At 40.0% G+C, this 14,613-nt stretch overlaps 1 protein-coding gene across 2 annotated transcripts in view; it reads left to right on the top strand.

The window, feature by feature from the left end:
* The window catches only part of COL24A1 (collagen type XXIV alpha 1 chain), a 253,935-nt gene that overhangs the window by 21,946 nt on the left and 217,376 nt on the right, over positions 1-14,613 (top strand). For both annotated transcript variants that reach the window (XM_038412721.2, XM_038412722.2), the window contains exon 3: positions 4,066-5,381. In XM_038412721.2, the coding sequence (XP_038268649.1) occupies positions 4,066-5,381 (1,316 nt within the window). The remainder of the gene's footprint in view (positions 1-4,065; positions 5,382-14,613) is intronic.

Genomic DNA, 14,613 nt, shown 5'->3' on the forward strand with positions numbered 1-14,613 from the left:
CTATACTACCTCCCCCACAATAAGAAAAGGAGTACTTGTGGCACCTTAGAGACTCTAAGGTGCCACAAGTACTCCTTTTCTTTTTGCGAATACAGACTAACACGGCTGCTACTCTGAAACCTGTCATTATGCAAGGCACTGAATTTAGCCGTATAGAGTGGAAATCTGTCAAAAAATTTGTTAGTCTCTAAGGTGCCACAAGTACTCCTTTTCTTTTTGCGAATACAGACTAACACGGCTGCTACTCTGAAACCTCCCCCACAATGTATCACAACAACCATCGAGAAGGTTAACCTCTAGAGGTGGGTGCAGCTCAAAGTCCATGGCCCTTCAGTTCTTCACCTGCTAGGTTCCAGTTGTAGTGATGATTTTTGTGATTTGGGCACATGTACTGAGCTGTTAAGACCACAAAACTCATTCCCACAGGCCACTGAATAGCCATCATGAAGTAGTAACTTTTGGTCGTTGATCTGGGGATGAAAGGTTCTATATCATACAAATCCTCTGAGCTATCTAGTCAACTATTATGGCCAGATTCTGCCTGGTTCTTAGATGCGTGCACAATAGTGGGATGGGGGGGGCATAAGGAGCTGTGGTACCCCACAGGGCCAGATAGAATTGTAATCCCTGCACTCTGGACCTATTCCCTTGGTAGTGCACAGTACCCTAAAGAAGCCAGGGCCAGAGCTTCATTTTTCCCTCCCCAGGCCAAACACAACATGCACTGGCCAATGGAGCAGGCTGGCTGCACTGAAGGGAGTATACTGCACCCAACTAAGGAGTGTGGCAGCAGACAAGTAGCCTCTAAGCTCTGGGTGACAGTCTGGCTCTTCGAAGCACAACTCCTAGTATTCCCCTAGGGCAGTGTGGCACCTGACATCACTGCTGCCCCTTTCTCTGGGCTCAGTGTAACTGACACAATCAAGCTCTGTGATACTATTGTACTGATGCATTTTTAGGAGGGAAGCTCTTAGCTAGGTTATTGAGGGCCTTCTTTCTGTACTGTATTTCTAAAGGCAATAGGATTGTATTAAGTCCATCCATGTAATCTTTACATTTGAACTGCCTGACTTTGGGCAGTTTTGTTATTACTTCAGAGGGAGGTACAGTATTTTTAATGTACAATGATTTAAAAAAATAATTATTAATAGCCCAGTTTGTTTGAGCCATCTCTGATTTATCCTTCAACTCATAATCCTTCTGACAAAGTCCATGCTTACGCGTGTCGTTTTGCAAACACAAACACAATCCATCACAAACATAAGGTGTTTATAGAGTTTAAATGTGCCATTTAGGCCCAGCCTGGAATTAGGGGGACACTGCCCCTGGGGGTAGCACCAAACCTTTTGTGAGGTGCAATTTGTTCCATCCTGTTCAGTCAGCCACCTCAGCTGGCCAATGCGTAGAGTGGTCAGAGCCATGGCTGCTGCCTCCTTTGGCGTGTCATTTTCCCAGGGGAGCACCTGCACTCCCCAGAGCAGAGGGGCTGTAATTTTACCTGGTCTTTGCTCGAGCAATGCAAATACTTCTTCCCCCTGTGCACACATCATGACTAAGCAGAATCTAGCCCATGGCAAATCATGATTTTTCATAACCACATGCATTAAATTTGGCAGTTGCATAGCAAGTATTTGCTATTACTTTATGATGGATTAAAATACAGCCTGGATAAATTAGTTACTTTGTGGCATCCTGAGAAATTGGCAGGTATCTATGATTTTCTCCAAAGATGTGCTTTCATTTGCCCCTGTCTGTGCTGGCTACCTGCCAGTACAATCTTGGCACTACTGCAAACTTTCTAACAGGACTAGAACCACTGCAAGGTGTGTAATTAATTTTCAAGCTGTACAGTGCACTCAGGTTTATGCTTTTGGTTCCAATTTTTAAAACACTTCCAAGGAAATCTCCAACTTTTTTGTATTTTCTATAGAAACTGAGCCAAGATGTGTCTATTCTTAACATTTGCTACTAATTTCTAAACAGAGAGTGGGAGAGCTGGAAAAGGAAATCTAATATCCACTAAAAATTGTGACTATCCATTTGTTTCAATTACTGTCTTTTTATTTTATTTGTAGTTGTGCCTCCACTTCCTTAACCTTGGCAAAAATCCTTAGCCTCCATTGGCCACTCCCAATTTCATTTAAACCACTTAATAGTTAAAAAGCCTCAGCTTTATTTGCATAATACAAATACAAATTACATAGCACAAAGTACCCTCTGCCAAAATACGATGGAAAATGCTAATCTCTCCCCAGTCAGGGGTAATAGCTTGGTCCAGCTATTTGGATACCAAATAAATTCAACTAGAGGCAAATTCTCTCATCTCTATTAATTGATCAGAATATATTCACCCTCTGGGAGGAAATAGGCTTTTATTTCACACTCACAGCCAAAACTACTTTGTACAGCAAGGATTCTTCTGAAGTGACCCACACAATTGTAGCAGCAATCTCGTGAGTGCTATATGTTAATGTATTACAGCATTTTTCTCTCTTCCACTGTAATGCAATCCTAGTTTAAATCATTTCTGTATAGCTGCAGCCTCTTGATTAACAGAAAAGATGGGGGAAGGATGGGGACTTTTTAGCCCAAGAGCCAAAAGATAGAGAGCACTGGCACTTTTGTCCTGCTGATTCCCCTCCCTGACCTGGCCTCTTTCGCATGGTCAGACAGCTTCTCCACGGCTTACCTCATCTATGCCCTTTACAAGTAAACTCAGCAGAGGAAGAGGAGTACAAACATGTTGTAATTAAGCCACCACCTTTTGTCCCTCTAGGGAAATCTTCATTTTCCTCTTCCTCTGACTGTCTCGTAGCACAGATATCTGCAATTGAGGGCTATCCCATTCATTCGAAGCCAGCCTCATTACTGTGTGGTGGATGGGGCACCCTGATGGAATGGCAGCAGCTCTCCTCCTCATGTACCAAATGCAGCATATCCACAATACACTCAATATCTCCGCTGTCAGGCTTACCTCTCTGCCTAACCTGAGGTTCCCTTATGGCACTTGGTGAGCTGTTGCTGTGCTAATATGCTGGTCATCCCTCTTTAAACAAAATTCTACCTTGTGTTTTCAATAATGCTATTTATGCCACAGGGTAAAGCATTGTAGCTTGGGTGGTTAACAGAAGAAAGTGCAGCATGTTTTGTGTAATTTAAAATAAGTATTTAAAAGTTAGGTGCTGTGGTGGTATGTAAGTAATATATGACCTCTTGCCATCTTGAAAGTGGCAGATTAGTAGTGAGCATGTGAATTTAGAGTAAGTGGGGATTCTGCTTTCAGTCTGTTGGAAAACGGAGAGAGGACAGGAATTCGGAATTCCATTTTGTAAATTAGCTGCTCCATGTTTTAAGTTTTGGGAGCTTATTGGAGTGTAGAGTGCTATGAGGGTGTTTTCACAAAGTTGTAATCCCACTGTAGTACTGGGAATGACAGTTCTCAATCTCCATGTTATACAGCGGCAGGAGTTATGTCTGGGGAGAGTCCTTGGCAACATGCCTGCAGTGGGGCCATTCCATCACAAAGCCAGGGGAGTGTAGGAAGCCAGAACCAAAGTGGAAGCATGGGTACTCTCTACCTCAATTCCTGTCAAATTTGGGAGTGGGACTTTTGTGGAGAGGGCCACTCTCCTCCCCCATAGGATGATATTGTGCATGGGGTGGGGAGGGTGTCTCTATGAAGGAATCATCACATAGATTCCTCCCCTCATAGCACCTCCTGTGTGTGAACCAAGTGAGCAGACAAGCTGGGTCTTAGGTTTTAAAAGACAAGTTGGGGATTGTTTTATTCATCAGTTTAGCTGACTTAATCAGGTTTCTGCTCTCCATGTAAATCACTGACTGATGCATCTTCCTTTGGGATTTAGTGACCTGATAGTATACAGTACATTCATTCTGTGAGGTATAATTTTATTTAGATGCTGGTATTGATATTAGGGTGTGTGTGTGTGTGTGTGTGTGTGTGTGTATGTGTGTCTACATGCTATATATGCATATATATCAATTTATGAACATACTAATGAAATAAAACAATAATACATCCCCCCCTTTTTGTTTCTTTTGCAGGCATAGATGTTCTTCACCAGTTAGGCCTTGGTGGGAAAGACATACAACATCCATCAGCAGTGTCTACAATGCCCTTGTCATCTGTTCCATTACCTCAGGGGGTTTGCTTAACAGCATCAGGCGTTGTTTTAACCAGAGATGCACACATTGAATCCCCTATCACTCAAGTTATACCATCAAGTCTAGGGAATCAGTTCACTTTATTGATTGGGTTACACTCTTATAGAGTAAACAATGCTTTTCTTTTCAGTATTAGGGACAAAAACAGACTGCAGTTTGGTGTACAGTTGCTACCAAGGAAGGTAGTGGTATATATTGGAGGGAAGCCGTCTGTATATTTTGATTACAGTATTCATGATGAACAATGGCATTCATTTGCTATTGACATTAGAGACAAGACAGTCTCAATGTTTGCTGAGTGTGGAAAGAAATATTACAGCAGGGAAACACTTTCTCAAGTACAGATATTTGATTTGGATGGTTTGTTTACCTTAGGACGGATGAACTCTCAGTCTGTCAGCTTTGAAGGAGTAATATGTCAACTGGATATTATCCCCTCTGCACAAGCCTCTGCAAACTATTGTAAATACGTAAAACAGCAATGTCGCCAAGCTGAAACATACCGATCTTTGCCAGCACCTCCCGACACATCAGCTGGGGTGTCTGTAAACTTTCCAAGCAAACAGTTTGGTGACAACACCCAATCTGAACATAAATCATTTTACACACAGAAAGAAGCATTAAACCTTCCTATTAACAACACTGCACCAATCCATACCCTACCTGAATCCTTGGAGTTAAGAACTGTTACTCCATCAGAGCTTGCAAAATCTGAACCTCAGTTCACAACAATTAGACCTGAAGCAAGTGTCCAGGAAAACTTCAGTCTGTCAATTCATCAACAGGGCTTGAGCAAAAAGAGGAATGGCAGCAAAAAAAACCTGGGATCACCTCAAAATAGTTCAGATAATGCCACAGAAGATGCAGGTGGAAAAAGTGAGCCCCCCCTCATTTCTCCTGTAAAACAGAGTAAGATCAAAGATACGAAAACACGGGTAAAGACCAAGCAGCTTTCAGATGAACCCCTGGAAATTCAGCAAATCTTAAACACAACACTATACAGGGCTACTGTAGACCTGTCTTTGGATCATCAGCTCAATCCAGGGGAGGAAGGTGCATTTGATGCTGATGAGACTTATGATGCAGAAAACGGTTATGAAATTGATGTTGAAAGTTACAATTATGATTATGAAGATCTTAACAAAATGTTTGAAATGGAGAGTTCAAGAGGGCCAAAAGGAGAAACTGGACCTCCAGTAAGTTGTCTTTATTATAAACATTAATATACTATAGCAACACACATTTAACAGAAGGATCTGAAATAAGCCCTGAAAAGTATGTCAAAACTGAGACAGAAACTTCTTAATATACTCTATAAATGTATGGTTGCCGTAAGATGTTCTGTCCAGAATGTAATTTTGGCATAAATGTATTGTTTTATACACTGACAGAGTACGAAGACACTCAGTTCTGGTAAAATGATAAACAAACCAGATATATTGCCTTTTTTATTTGAAATGCAGCAAGATATTTATAGGTTTCAGAGTAGCAGCCGTGTTAGTCTGTATTCGCAAAAAGAAAAGGAGTACTTGTGGCACCTTAGAGACTAACAAATTTATTTATGAAGTGAGCTGTAGCTCACGAAAGCTTATGCTCTAATAAATTTGTTAGTCTCTAAGGTGCCACAAGTACTCCTTTTCTTTTTGAAGATATTTATAATTGCACTAGATATAAATAGCTACTTAATAAAATTATAGGGTTAATGCATACAGTACATAAGTGTTAAGACTAAAGCATGACAAGAATGGATAAAATGAACCAAAGAAAATAAATGAATTTATTATCAGAATGATATAAGATTCTCAGATGAGCAGCACTCTTAGGGTATGTCTACACTGCAATTAGACACCCATGGCTGGCCTTTGCCAGCTGACTTTGGCTAAGGGGCTGTTTAGTTGCAGTGTAGATGTTTGAGCTCGGGCTGCAGCCTGAGCTCTGGACCCTCTGATCTTGCAGGGTCCTGGATCCCAGGCTCCAGCCTGAGCCTGAGTGTCTGCACCACAGTTAAACAGCCCCTTAGCCCATGTCCTGCGAGCCCACGTCAGCTGGCATAGGTCAGCCACAGGTTTTTAATTGCAGTGTAGACTTAGAGGTTATTAATCACATGATGGAAAACAGTTTATTCAGGTAGAAAATATTTGCATGAGACAGAGCACAAAATCTAAATCAGAAATGCCATTCCTGTGGGATCTGAGTATAACCATATATTTAGAGCATTTTGACATTAATTAAAATTCTAATTATTGAGGCCACTCTGTAGCCCAAGCCCCTAGGGCAGGGGTTCCCAAACTTGGTTCCCAGCTTGTTCAGGATAAGCCCCTGGTGGGCCGCGAGATGCTTTGTTTACCTGAGCGTCCGCAGGTACAGCTGCTCGCAGCTCCCCTTGGCTGGGAATGGCAAACTGCAGCCACTGGGAGTTGTGAGTGGCTGTACCTGTGGATGCTCAGGTAAACAAAACATCTCGCAACCTACCAGGGGCTTGCCCTGGACAAGCCACGAACAAAGTTCAGGAACCCCTGCCCTAGGGCATGGGGTTGCCAGCCCTCCAGGCATTAAAGATTAATCTTTAAAGATTATGTCATGTGATGAAACCTCCAGGAATATGTCCAACCAAAACTGACAACTCTAGTAGGGCACCAGTAGTGTGTTAGCGGTACTGTGACTGGAAGGTAAGCTCTCTAGGTGCATCAACAGCTAGGCCTTGTAAGCGCTAGCCCTGGTGGGTTCCAGTAACAACCCAGCTACATGGCCAAGGGAAAGGTTATTTTACTAGGACGAGCAGGAAAGGGAAAGGTTGCAAATATCCGTGGAAAAGCTTAAACATTTACAGTTCAAATTAAGCAATAGTGGTTCTTGATTGGGTGGGCCCTGGGGGCAGTCCAGTTGAGAGTCAGGGCTCTTCATGCCTGGTGCTGGGATTGCCCTCTCCAGTCCAGTTTCTATTCCAAGAAAATAGGGGCTTGCAGGTTTCCAAACCAGGCTCAGTTCGTGTCTCTTATTGAGGCCCTCCGCACTGTCTCCACGCCCAGCTGCTGCTTCCCCTTCAGTCTCACATAGACCTGTACCCTCTGTAATGTACAGCACTCGCAGCCTGTTCACATGCGGCTCTGCATCTGTTCCTGCCTCCAGTTTCTCTCCAACTCTCTGCTTGCCACATGGTCACTGCCTCAGCTTCCCTGCAGCTCTTTGTTTCCATACTGCTGCCCTACACTACAGGCTGAGCCCAGCCACTTCCTTACCTGGGCAGGAGAAAGGGAAGTGCTGTGAGGAGTGGGCTGATGGGAGTTGCAGTCCCTGGCTTTGCAGTTCCATCACAAAATGCATGTAATTAATTATTGTGATAAGCAACTTCAGAAAAGTATGAAAATGCATGTTTGTATTTCTTTAATGTGAACTTAATTGTCCTCTTATTTTATATGTGCAATATACAAACACCTTCCTAATATATTCAGATAGAAACTAATGTATATGAGGCTGACTGTAGAATGTTCTCAAGCATGCTTAACTTGAGTAATATGATAGCTGATTCTTATTTGAGTTTCTGGTTGAGGTCCAGAAACCATAGCATGGAGTAGATAATTCTACTTGTGCTCCTCTGTGTGTTTGTGGTTATTACTGGAAAGTTATTTGATATGTGTCAGACAGCCTCTAATATGTTTGAATATGTCCATAAATTTAGTGTGTGTATTCTCTCTCAGCTCAGCAGACATCTTTTCAGAAAACTAGTCATCAGCAACTAAAAATCCTATCTAAGAGCCCAATTTCTACTTTCAACAAGATCCAGACGCTAAGGGCTAGAGAGACAATTGAGAAACGATGTGTTAAAAAACTAATTTAAAGATAATCCATGAGTGATCTTGCTTGCTTGCCCTGAATATGATGCCAGTCCTTCATTTTGTTATTTTTGCCCTTTGTAATAATATTTCTATAGTTATATCATTAACTCCTTGGCTGTCATCAAGATGTTGTTAATTGTTGTCTTTAAAGATGAGGACATTTTATAACTACCAATAGAGTGTGTTGAATTGGAAAGGATAATGCAAAAATTGCATGAGAAGATTTCAGTCAGAAAAATCAAATCTGTTCTTTCACAAATAGCACTGAAATCTTCATGGGACATATTATTATTTATTCTTGGTACTACAATAGCACCTGGGGGCCTCAACCAGAATCAGAGCCCCCTTGTGTTTGGTGCTGTTCATACATGTAGTAGGAGACAGTCTGTGATTCAGAGGTCTTGCAATCTAAATAGACAAGACAGACAAAGGAAATGTTAATATCTCCACTTTATAGAAGGAGAACTGGAAAATGCAGAAAAATTAAGGGTCTGATCTAGCAAAACACTTAGGCATGAGCTTAATTTAAACATGTGAGTACTCCTATTGAAATAAATGGGACCACTTGCATGCTTAAAGTTAAATGTGCTTGGGAATGGATCACTTAATGATTACCTGTTCTGTTCATTCCCTCTGGGGCACCTGGCATTGGCTACTGTCAGAGGATGGGATGCTGGGCTGGATGGACCTTTGGTTTGACCCAGTGTGGCCAGTCTTACATTTTTATGTTCTTTGTTGGGTCATAGATCCTAAGTATCTTACTCAAGGTAACCCAGAGGGAATCTGTAAAAGAGCCAGGAATTTAGCCTAGATCTCCTGAGCTCCAGTCCAATGCTTTCACCACAAGACCTTCCTTCCTCTCTGTGGGCCACTGGTACACGGGGGGAGATGTAGAGTTCGCTGCCACAGCAGGAGCTCCTGAGGGGATCATAGCCTTCTCTACAATAAATTTTTGGAGGTGACTTGAACCAATGGGATCTCTGGAGAAATGCAGCCTGTAAAACTAGAAGAACACAGGGACTGCCACTCTGATTGGCCCCTATTCCATGGGGAATGTTCTTTGCTCCCTCTCTGAGTCTTGTACACCCCTTGAGGAGCCAGTGATAGTCTGGTTCTTATCTATTCAGTCACATCACTCCGTTTCCTCACTAAGTCTGCTCCCTTGAACAATAATTCACCGCCAAATCAACTTTGAATAGATTCATGTAAGCCCCACCCCTAAAATCTCATCACTGGAAAACCGGAGGAAGCAGTAGTAAAGAACTTCCAAAGTTCCCTCACATTAAGAAAATGCTGACAAGACATGGAAAAAAAATATTTTTTTCATTATGTCATGGCTGGTTTGAACCTTTTTTCAAGGATTCAACACAGAAATAATTTTCAATCTATTAGAGTTGACAAGCAATAACTCGCTTTTGTGGTTTTCAAACTCCTCAACTTTGCTTTAGCTTTATAATCATCCACCCTAACCGACTCTTGCCTAATATAATTAGGGTTCCTGTATTCCATGATTCCACAGCTATGGAATTCACCCTTTGCTACCAAAATTTAAGCTTTCATTTATGGATAGCGTCTGGTTAGGTACCCTTTTCTTTAGTATTTTTTATAAATCTCAATAAAATGCATAAGTGCTAGTGGGTTTTTTTATTTATGATTGAAAAAATCCCCTTCCAAATATGGGTGAGTGCAAATTGGAGCACGGTTGTCTTCCTGACTAAGAACGTTCTCATTCACCTCAGTGGGCTGTTGTATTGCAGTAACCCGTTTGGGCCTCAGTCATGGACCAGGACCCCATTGTGTTAGGCACTGTACAAACATAGAAGAAAAAGATGGTCCCTCTCCCAAAGAGGCTGTTGACTTGAAACATAAATATGACAATATAAGTAAATGTCATCATTTTTAACTGTTCCACTGGTGGTCATTTTAATGGAAACTAAGCTAATGTGCTTATTGCACAATTGCAAGTCACCTACCTTGACTTTCCAAATAGCCCATGTCTTCAGTTTCAAAAACCTCCATCCTCATCTCTTCCAGTTTATTGGAAATTTAGAGCCAGAATACTATCAGCAGAATTTAATAGCAAAATCAATAATGGAAGTTGTACTGTAATTATATATTATTTATTTTCATACTTAATTAAACAAAGCCTAAATTTTTGAATTTCCTTGAAGCTGTGACAATTTCCAGTTCACTGCACTGGCTTGTGTTAGAAACCAGGGGATTTTGCTGTAAAATTTGGATCTGGTACACAATGCCTTGCATACGGTCATCTGATGTTAATGGTATCATTTTAGCAATCCTGGAAATTCTAGCCTGCCTAATTCACCATGGAAGAGATTTCCAGAACTGAAGGAGAAGGAGACCAGTCACACAATTGATTGGATACCCTCTAATTGTGGTTCATGATGCACTTCCATGCAATTTGTAGGGAGATGTGTTTGTCATTATTTTTGGCTGGAAATTTTGAAAATGAAATGGCATAATAATAATTCTACATAATGCTGAAAGATTCTTTTATTTCAGTACTATACATTGCTTTGTCAGCACTTAGGTGTTTTACAAGATTGGCTAGAAGGCAGAGTTGAAATCAAACATGAATATGAACTCAGGGATTTCAACCAATCAAATTTTTTAATTGCTCTGCTCCAGCTCCACTCCAGCACCAATAGTGACTGCTCCTGCTCCGCTCCAACTCTGTTCAGCACTCCAACTCAAATTAATTTTTAACTAAATAAAAAAGTGCATACTGTAATTTTGAAAAAAACATTATTTTTATTCAGACTTTTAAAACAATTTAAATGTCCTCAACAATGATACAAACTAGAATCATTCATGATTCATTCTGTAAAAAATTACTGCAGCAATCAAGTCATCTTTCATAGCCTGCCACAAATTATTTAAAATTAACTTTAAAGCTGAAGACTGTCACTCTACACTAGCTTGAGTTGTTGGCATGCTCGAAGCAATTCTACAGGCAGCCTGAATGCCGTGTGGGTAGCTGTGAATGGCCTCAAAAACAGACCTAACTTTTAGCCTACCAGTAGACTCCATCATGTCTTCCCGAAATCTTCCCGAAACTTTCTCTCAAATAATGCTTCATTACAACTATGAATCGCAGAATTTGCTGGCATCTTTCTTGTTTATCCAATTCCTTTTTAAAGGCATCATCTTCTGAAGAATTGGTGCTTGAATTATCTCCATTTCCCTGTGATGGTTGAAGACGTCTCAGGGATGGACGCTCGAACAAGTTCAGAGTGGAGACAGAAGTTTGAGAACAGCTTGCTATTTCTGAAGGATGTGAACTTTCCGAAACTGCAAATTTGATTGTTGATGACTCCTTTTGTTGTGTTTCGTTTTCTTCAACCTCTTTCGCAGAGTTCAAATGTAGCAATAGATTTTGTTTTTCGAGTTATCGAGCAATATCAAGGAGCCCTTCCTTTGCCTTTGGTATTTCCCTTGAGGTAAGAAGAATCCAATACTGTGGGTCAACATAAACTCCAACAAGGAAATTCATATTGTCAAAAAGCCTCTCTTTGCGTTTCTGCATGGAGGATAGAATTTCTTCTGCAATTTGTCCACCATTTTCTTGCAAGAATTTTGACAGTTTTCGCCATTCCTTCATTAAAACTCCCGGGGTTACATCGACAGCTTGAAGATGCACGGTTGTTTGGTTTGGCTTTGCCAAGAGGTCTCGCAGGTTCTTTACTTTGTCCCATTCAGCTTTTGTTAACTTGAATTCTCTTGTTCCAGCAGCAGCCACTTGTTCCCAGTAAGATTGAAAAATGAGAAGCTGATCAATCATCGCAAATGTTGAACCCCAGCGAGTCACAGTATCCAGTGAATGAGTTACCCCATGTAGATCAAGCAGAACACTTCAAATACTTGGGATTCGTAGTTTGACAATGACTTGTCGAATTTTTGCCAGAAATTTCTTCGCATGTTCTTTGTTCAGTCCATCCAAGATTGCCAACTGAAGAGTGTGAATACCACACCTCATCAGCTGGACTTTTGAGCCGTCCTCATGAAGCCATGTTGGAAGTATGAGGCTAGGGTCATTAACCCATTGTGCAGCAGCATCCATGTTGAGTTCAATTTCATCCATGTTGAGTTTGATTTCATCCATTCCTTTAGTTTCTTCATTAGGCAAAATAGCTTCAGTTCTGTCCACCTCCCTGTTCTCAGAGGTAGAAATGGTTTCATTGTCCTCAGTGAAATTTTTGATGGCACACGTCATGTTTGCTGCATTGTCAATGCAGATGCTCAGCACTCACTGATCCCAAATTTTTCTAAAATAGATTTTACTTGACTTTTCATGTACAACGAATTTTGACGCCCTTCAGTGTCGATTATGTCCAAGGTTTTTACCACAGCTTTATCTTTTCCTTCTTCGTAGTACTGAGCATTGATTGCAAGGAAATTTCTGTTTCCATATCCGCATCCATTTTCAGGTAGCACAATTTTTGCTCCAAAGCTTTCTTGAGCTCTTCGCGACTAGACTCAGCTGTGCTGACAACTAAATGATGAACCGCATCATGCCCTGTTGAATTCCAACCCACCAACCCATTTCACCTGCAATTTTTTGGAATCCTTTGTTCTTTAGCTTGAAGTTAGTGAGCAGTGTTGAACTCAAGCAAACCATTTCCATCAGCCCTTCACGGAAAGTATTGGCATCCATGGTGACTGTAACCTTTGAGGACTTCAAATATGAGTCAGGTTTTGTTTGCTCAATTTTGGGTTTCTTTTCAGATGAAGCTTCACAAAAAATCTTTTCTCCAGGAGTTTTCAAAGAGCCAGATGGATGTCGTTTAGCTGCGTCAGCTTTCTGTTTTGCCTCATCTTCCTGGTCCTTTTTTGTAACCAGAGCCGCATAGTTTTCAGGATGGTTATGTTTTACGTGGCGCCAAAGGTTGAAACTTTTCATGGCACTTGCTTCACTTGTCTTGAAGCTACATGGTTTGAGCTCACCATTCACTTCCTTTTCCACCTTGCATGTTGCCGATTTCTTCTTTGCTTTTCCCAAAAGCTCAAATTTGGACTTTTCAAATGCAAAAGTAAAGACATTGTTGAGATCCTTTTCCATAAATCGGCTATCAATCATGGGGGGCAGATTTGATTTTTTTGTTGAAGCCATGGCCAAATCTTCTTGTGCTGCTACCGCATCCACATGTTTCTTGTTATGATCTTCGAAAAGCAATGTACCTGCTTGTGAGATCTTAAACACTTAAGGTACTTCAAATTTATTTCGGATTTTCTGGACAAAAATGATCGCATTTTCTTTTTACACAAAAATATTACTAAAATATATTTTAATATTTTAACATGTTTCTTGCAGTTTTAATGAAGTAAGAAGTATTTTAATATACATAATTAATATAAATTTTTATTTATAAATTGCAAGTTAGTTTTTCTCATGAGATTTTGCGGTAAAAAAATTCAAAATATTTTCCAAGTTTTTAATTAATATCTCAGAAATGCTTTAATATAGATATATCAATTAAATTTGGTATGTACCATAGTGTTAATACGTGCTATCGCTGTTCTACAACATTAATTGTTGGGAATTAATGAGGCTACACGTTACAAAGTTGAAAATAAACTTTAAGGGGAAAGCAGATTCAAATTGCAAGCACAGTCCTTTCAGTAAAGAGAGCAAATTTTCAGAAATATGTTTTTGCTTCATCATCCTGAATAGATTATACAAGATAGAACAAATAACAGGTTCTATCGCGTATAATGTTTCCAGCCTGATGAAGGAAAAACATATTTCCGAAAATATGCTCTCTTTACTAAAAGGACTGTTCTTGCAATTTGAATCTGCTTTCCCCTTAAAGTTTATTTCCAATATTCTATCATACAACATCATTCAAATAACATTATTTAAACTACAGGCGTCGTGAACTGGGAGGACTGGGTCAATTTTATTTAATATTTTTTTAAATCATTGATTATTTATCAGCTACGACCCTGGAATATGATTTAATGCTAAAACATGCATTAAAATGATACTCTTAATTTATTTTGTATAATTAGCCATTTCAGAGAAAACTGTTTAAAAATTTGAATCTGCTTTGATGCTTAGAATGATACAAACAGTTTTACATATTACTTATTTTGAAACCATAAATTTTAAAGGTAATAATAAATAATAACAAAAAATTATTTACTTATTATGGAACATAATATTGCCGCTCATAGCCAGGGGCAGTCAACGACAAGCCTTTCTTGAAATATGAAATAAAAATGACCAACCGCCAGTTCGGGATGCCAATAGTTTAAATAATTTTCGATAATGTAATATGGTAGGACATACTAACACTAAGACACAGACATAATTTCATTACTTTATATTAAAGGGTTTTTGAGATATTAATCAGAAATTAACTTTTCATCACCTCCTTGAAGGGACTGTAGCTCCCTAAGGAAGAATTTTAGGACGCGTATTCACAGAAACATTTTTTCTTAAAATGACCTAAGGATTCATCCGCAAAGTTGTGTTGGACATTTTCCAATCACTCTGGATATATCACAAAAATCACTCCTAATTTATGCAGAAATGTTTACTGTATATTTATATGCCTGCTGCACGTGACTT

Source organism: Dermochelys coriacea, chromosome 8 (genome assembly GCF_009764565.3).
Source record: "Dermochelys coriacea isolate rDerCor1 chromosome 8, rDerCor1.pri.v4, whole genome shotgun sequence".
NCBI classification, from domain to species: Eukaryota; Metazoa; Chordata; order Testudines; family Dermochelyidae; genus Dermochelys; species Dermochelys coriacea.